The sequence below is a fragment of the Engraulis encrasicolus genome, unplaced genomic scaffold (genome assembly GCF_034702125.1).
Source record: "Engraulis encrasicolus isolate BLACKSEA-1 unplaced genomic scaffold, IST_EnEncr_1.0 scaffold_183_np1212, whole genome shotgun sequence".
NCBI lineage: Eukaryota > Metazoa > Chordata > Actinopteri > Clupeiformes > Engraulidae > Engraulis > Engraulis encrasicolus.
In genome coordinates, this window is record NW_026945384.1 from 44,220 (window position 1) to 51,719 (window position 7,500).

Below are 7,500 nucleotides of genomic sequence, written 5' to 3' on the forward strand. Positions count from 1 at the left end.
CAGGAACTTGTATGGAACACGTGTGTTCCTATATGGGTTTTTTTTTCTGGTTCCTTTTTTTCCATTCCTGTTTTTTTTCTAGCTGTGTTGTGTGGGCTGGCTTGGCCATATGGCATAGCGGGCATTTCCCGGTCTGCCCTGCACCCTTGTGGGCCCCTATTCTCAGAAATGTTAAAACAAATAATTTTAAAAAAAGTAGTTTTTTTTTCTGATAATAGGGCCCACAAGGGTGCGCACCGGTGAGTCAGTTCTGCTCCGGTAGTTATGAGGGGGACCCGTAGCCTCTTACTGCAGCAGGGGTCGCCGGTGACCCTATTCACTTGCTGAAAATGCTGAACTACATCATAACAACATTGCTATAACATTTCAGAGAGCCATAGTGCTGCGCTAAGGGGTTAAGCCCCTTCAGTGCCTGGGCCCTAATTCTCCCCCAGTGCAGCCCTGGCTGTGATGTGTGGGCGTGCTCCTTCTGTTCTCTGGGCCTATATATTCTGCTGTGCGTATGGCACCATGCTGCACAAACCTCCCTGTCCCCGTTTCACTGGAGTGAGCTATTTTTATTGGACAGCAGAAGACCCTATATCCTGCTTTCTTTCTTTTTTTCTTTTTTTTCATTCCAGGCCTAGTGTGTGTGTGTGTGTGTGTGCGTGTGTGTGCGTGCGCGCGTGGGCCTGCTTGTGTGTGTGCCTGTGTGTGTATTTTATGATGGGAGATATCTGTAGGCGAGCATCATCTGGTGCTATGCATGAGTGTCTGCAGGTGTGTGTGTGTGTGTGTGTGTGTAGTGGTGTCTGTGTGTGGTGTGTGTGTGTGTGTGTGTGTGTGTGTGTGTGTGTGTGTGTGTGTGTGTGTGTGTGTGTGTGTGTGTGTGTGTATGTGTGTGTGTGTGTGTGTATGCATATGTATGTATGCATATGTGTTGACAAGCGTATAAGAACTTGCAGATGTATGTTTAGTTGCGTAGGTGCACTTACAGTATGTGTACTTATTATGAATGAAGTGTGTGTGCATGTGTGTGTGTATGTGTGTGTGTGTGTGTGTGTGTGTGTGTGTGTGTGTGTGTGTGTGTGTGCATGTGTGTGTGTATGTGTGTGTGTGTGTGTGTGTGTGTGTGTGTGTCCGTGTGTGTGTGTGTGTGTCTGTGCTTACATGTGCATCTGGTACATATATCGTAAATATTGCCTTCGTGTAAACATTGCCTTCTGTTAAATTGTTTATAATCTGTGTGAGTGTGTGTGTGTGTGTGTGTGTGTGTGTGTGTGTGTGTGTGTGTGTGTGTGTGTGTGTGTGTGTGTGTGTGTGTGTGTGTGTGTGTGTGTGTGTGTGTGTGTGTGTGTGTGTGTGTGTGTGTGCGTATCTGTACTCATGTGTGTATGTGTGTTTGTTTACTCTGTCCATATGTGTCTGTGCACAGATGCACACATGTCTTCTGCATATTTAAGGCAGCAAAGTGCGCTGTGGGACCAGTAAATTGTATCAGTATGCAGTCTGCTTGGTTATGTATACTCTGTAGCACCAATTCCAGGTTGGAGGCTGTCTATTGGGCACAGCTGACATTTTAACATACTCACCTGATCTCTGCTCACCGCACCAAAGCTTGCATAAATTACATGGACCACAGTTTACATACATTATATTTACAGAAGTTTGCACATTGCTTTGTGCTCTTAATGAATTCATGGTTTTTAGGTTTCTTGGGTTTGGGTGCTCTTTAGTATTGTATCCCTAGACAAAAAATGAGAAAGAATTTTCTGATTAAGGCACTCCAAATTAAATGAATAAATAAATAATTAAAGCTCAAACCTTTCACACAATTCTATCCTATTTCTCACTTCTGTAGAGCTACAGCCACCATTTTCAACACAGTTTCCACCTCTACCGAATTAATTAAGGGCGCAAAAGTCTTCGCAAAAGTCACCTAAAGTGCATCTGTACGTTATGCATTGTACTGTATGCATCTCTGTTTACAGCTACAAACAGAAACACACACACTTCACTCCTTTTTCTCACCGCTTTAGATAGGAAGTAGAGTTTGAGAGGAAATAGACTGAATCTGTGACACTAAAGAAGGCTCTGTGCAGCCAAAACGTCTGTCATGTCAGTCTATGCATTGTTAAAATAAAAAGAAAACAACAAGAAAGAAGAAAAATTTAGTGCGATCCATTTCCTACCACCACTTTAGACAACCTAAGCCACCACCAACCTAAGCCACACTGTTTCCATTCATAATTTACGACGCACTCCTTGTAAAACGTTATTGTATCTCTATGTATCCATGTACAGTAATGAATTTCTATATCTACCTGTGAAAATGTCCCTGTACACGCCTGCAAGAAACACAAAAAGACCCAAACCTCAGAAACACACAAACCTCTCTCCTTTTCCAGCCACAGTTAGATTTAATTTACGATGAAGTCTTTGCAAAACGCTTCTCTGTGCATGTGTACAGTAAAATGTATATCTGTATATGTACCTGTGTTTACACCAGCAAAAAACACAGAAACCTCGCTTCCGTTTCTCTCGCCACCTCAGAAAACTCCAGGCACCGTTTCCAAACAACCAACACCGCCGACTTGGTAATTTACGACGCACTCTTTGCAAAAAGCCTCTTAGTCGGCCCCGCAACTGTGAGGATAAATCTCTCCTGTGCCGCTTGGTTTGTAGCCGTGAAAACCCAGCACCCCCTCTTCCCCCGTTCGCACAGTCCATCACCCTTTTCTGACATTTATGTGTGGATATAAACAAGGGATTATTAAGACCTGATCATCAGTACCAGCAACACAGCAACAGAGAGCGAGAGTGAGAGAGACAGAGAGAGAGAGAGAGAGAGAGAGAGAGAGAGAGAGAGAGAGAGAGAGAGAGAGAGAGAGAGAAAGAGAGTAGCAGCCTGTGTTTGTGTGAGGCTCATAAGGAATTAACTAATGAATTAATTGCCTTGTCTGTGTGAGGAGAAGAAGGCGGGGGCCTGTCTTTCTTCTCAACATATACAAGATGTGTGTGCACATATACACACATGCACACACACAAACACAAAATATACATGTGTATGCACACATAATATATACACATACAACCATATGCTTGCACACACACACACACACATGCTTACACGCACACGCACGCATACACGCAAGCACACACACACACACGCACAAGCACAAGCACACGCACACGCACACACACACACAAACACAATGTAGTATACATATACTGCACACATAATATTAACATATGCACACACACACACACACACACACACACACACACACACACACACACACACACACACACACACACACACACACACACACACACACACACACACACACACACACACACACAGACTGAGAGAGGCGCTGACTAAGAGGGGGAGGCACGGGCGTGGCGGTGAGTGATGGTGTAGCCGGGTAGCTCTGCCTGGACTACGGTAGCTGCTGGAAAGTCTCGCCGCCCCCCTCCTCCTGTCGCGGCGTGTCGGACTGGGGCTGTTTCGGATCTAGTGCTCCACAACGCCTTTGCTCCTCTTGCTGATCTCCCTACGTCGCCGGCCCCACGTCGGAGTGGATCTGGATGTCCGGATGAACAGGGCAGCGAATCTTGCCCCTCGCCTGCTATCCAGCCAGGCCATCCATCACCGCGCCAACATGTAGCTCGCAAAGCTACCTCCAAGCGCAACAGGTCCGCGGACAGCGACGGCTCGAGTCCAGAGCGCGTTTCTGATAAGCGGCTCAGGCCAGGCCATCCATCACCGCGTCAACATGTAGCTCGCAAAGTTACCTCCAAGCGCAACAGGTCTGCAGACAGCGACGGCTCGAGTCCAGAGCGCGTTTCTGATAAGCGGCTCAGAATCTCTTCTCCAACGATGGCCGCAGCAGATTGCATGGCCTCTACATCTCCAACAGCGGATAGCTTGTCAAGCCATCGGGCTACTGCGATGCCTCTGTTGGCTAATGATGCTGGTGTCGTTAGCTTGTGTAGCCCGTGTCAAACACCACCGGCGTTGTCCACGGCTGACAGCGTCCCTCAGCGTCCAGATGGTCTACAACTTCCTCCTCGCACCTCTATACACTTTAACCGCGATGTTCAATGCCCTCCTGAAATTCTCATTGTTGGTGATTCGATTGTCAGAGATCTGATTATTCCTAGTGCTATCACGTACTGTATCCCGGGAGGAAGGGCTATCGACATCTCTCATCTCATTCCGTCTCTATTGAACAGACATTCTTCCGTAAACACTGTCATTGCTCACGTGGGGACAAATGACGTCATGGCCCGGAACTCTGTGAAGCTACAGAATGAGCTGGAGACGTTATGTCTCACTGTTGAAAGCCTCGGGAAACGCTGCATAATGTCAGGCCCTATCCCACTTAGCTCCAGTAATTCAGAGCGTTTCAGCAGATTGCATAGTCTCCATACCTGGCTGAAACAATTCTGCAATCTAGCTGGTCATGATTTTATTGCTAATTTTGATATATTCTGGACCAAATCATTTTTATATAGATCTGATGGGGTGCATCCAAACAAACTGGGCCTACTAGAGCTAACCACCAACTTTATTCAGTTCATTGCTTTCAGCACACCTTGACATTCAACACAGCATGACCCAATCCAGTTCACAAACACACCCAGCTCTACTATGGGTCCTGCTGATAATTGCAGCTCTCCCTCTCCTGCTGTATCACTTGGGGATCAAACTACACAGGCAATAAGTAGCCCCTCTCATCACCTACAGATGGCCCTTCTTAATGTCAGATCACTTCGTTCTGCTGCTGCTTGCTCACCCTCCCATTCAAATACCTCCTCTGGCCAGCAGATGGCTCCTCGGAAATGTCAAAGCCTGCCCATCTGCAATGATATCTCCCTGCCAGAGACTGTCCTTCCTATTTCTTCTCCTGATATCCCTCTCAATAATGGACTAAGCCCTGAAGTCATGAATGCTACATGTCCATTGGAGTCTACCCCTGACGTTGTTCGCTTGGACAATCCATGTGTTTTTAAGGACAGAAAAGGCATTGGGTTAATCCACCTCAATATCAGAAGTATATTGCAACGAGATAAAATGGACCACCTAAATATTTTAATTGCTCAAACTAACACTGATATCTTGGTTTTATCAGAAACTTGGCTGAAGAGTGAAATTGATGACTCTGAAGTCAACCTTTCAGGCTACAATTTATTTAGAATTGACAGGGTTGGGAGGGGTGGGGGTGTGGCTATTTACGTGAAGTCACATTTTTCTGTCACATTTTTGTATTCCTTAAGTGAACCTAAATCCTTTGAATTTATTGCACTCAAGGTTCATTATGGCACCAATAACAACTCCTTCATAATAGTTGGGATCTATAGACCCCCGTCAGCTGATTCTAAATCCATAGATCAGCTGGCAGAATTGATATCTAGATTCACTGACTCAGAAGTTCTAGTTCTTGGGGATTTTAATATTGACTGGCTAACTGATGCCTCCAAACATCTTAGAGATGTTTTCTCGAGTCTATTTTTGGATCAACTTATTAATGATCCAACAAGACCAAACTCTAAGAACTACAGCAAATCATCTCTTATTGATCTACTTTTTACAAATAAGATGAACAAAATTAGCGCAAGTGGTGTTTTTGATTTAGGGGTCAGCGACCACTGTCCCATTGCCTGTATTAGGCACAGCACTCTAACCAAAGCACTGCCTCACATTTTGGTTAAAAGAACTATGAAACATTTTAATGAGCAAGCTTTTTTAAATGATCTCTATGAAAGTGACATTCATCTAACAACTGAAATTCCTGATGCTGACTTGGCTCTACAGTTTTTCTCAAACTCATTTATTTGCATTGTTGACAAACATGCACCTTTTAAAAAGATAAGAGTAAAAAGTAGAACAAACCCATGGTTCACCCCTGAACTCTCCTCTCTTTTTCAGTCAAGAAATAAGGCTTGGTCATTAGCAAGGAGGAGCAAGGATGCCTCCGACTGGGCAAGTTTCAGGAAAATCAGGAACAGATGTACATTATCTGTAAGAAAGGCTAAATCTGACTATTACTTTAACCTTGTCTCTAGTTCGTACTCAGATCCTGCAAAATTCTGGAAGGCTGTAAATTACAAAAACAATAAATCTGTTACACCTATGCCTTCTTCAATTAAGTTTGATGATTGTCTACTACAAGACAAATCAGACATTTGCAGTGCTCTTAACAAACATTTTTCTTTAGCCAGTCAAAGTTTTGACAATAGCAATAATCATTCCTTTATACCTAGGGCTGGACATGATATGCGTATCAGAGACAATGTCAGAGACGATGATCTGGAATTCAGGCTTCATCCTGTGTCTAAGCATACAGTGCTATCTGCTTTATTAGCAATTGATAGTCGCAAATCCACTGGAGAAGACCAGCTAGATCCCCTTTTTCTTCGCACTGCGGCATATATAATAGCAGAGCCATTATTGCACATTTTCAATTTTTCTATTTCCACTGGAGTTGTCCCTACACTATGGAAATTTGCACACATTACCCCGTTGCACAAGGGGGGTGATAAGACTGACCCTAACAACTATCGACCAATATCCAAGCTACCGTGTCTCTCAAAAATACTAGAGAAGTTGGTAAATGATCAGCTCAAAGAATTTCTAAATACCAATAATATTTTGAGCCCTCTCCAATCAGGCTTTAGGCCTAAACATAGTACAGTTACTGCTGCTACTAAAGTAATGGATGATATTATCACTTCTCTTGACAAGAAAAAAACATTGTGCTGCCATCTTTGTGGACTTATCCAAAGCATTTGACACCGTGGACCATTCTCTGCTTCTACAAATTCTGCCTGGTATTGGTTTTAATGCAAGTGCCTGTAAATGGTTCCAGAGCTACCTTTCAAACAGACACCATACTGTAAAATTGGGTAATACTCAATCTGACCCCCTGCTAATAACCAAGGGGGTACCACAAGGTTCAGTATTAGGTCCGGTACTCTTCACCATGTACATAAATAGCATACTTTCTCTCCTTTCCAACTGCTCTATTCATCTATATGCAGATGATACAATTTTGTATTGTGTTGCAGATTCTGTACAGCTAGCCTTGGAGAAATTGCAGCAGTCTTTTAATATCCTACAAAATGCCTTCATTAGTCTTAAGCTTCTACTTAATGTAAGCAAGACTAAATGTATGGTCTTTACTCGATCTAAGCATGGCATGAAAAATGATTTTAATATATCTACTTTAGATGGGTCTGTTATTGAGAGAGTATCACATTATAAGTACCTGGGAATCTGGCTAGATGACAAGTTCACATTCAAGAAACATACTGACTGTCTTGTCACTACGCTCAGACAAAAGCTATCTTTCCTGCACAGAAATAAATATCACTTTCCTGTTTTCTGCAGAAAAAAGTTAATTGAAGCTACTTTTCTGTCTTCCCTTGACTATGGTGATATTATTTACAGACATGCACCACTCTCTAATCTGAAGGCACTTGACACTGTCTATCATTCAGCTCTTCGTTTTATTA

The 7,500-nt window shown here is 43.6% G+C and overlaps 1 protein-coding gene across 1 annotated transcript in view; it reads right to left on the minus strand.

Annotated features, from left to right (window-relative positions):
- The window catches only part of LOC134442611 (urokinase-type plasminogen activator-like), a 17,194-nt gene that overhangs the window by 1,786 nt on the left and 7,908 nt on the right, over positions 1-7,500 (minus strand). Inside the window, exon 2 of the mRNA XM_063192666.1 lies at positions 2,324-2,327. Coding sequence (XP_063048736.1) covers positions 2,324-2,327 — 4 coding nt within the window. The remainder of the gene's footprint in view (positions 1-2,323; positions 2,328-7,500) is intronic.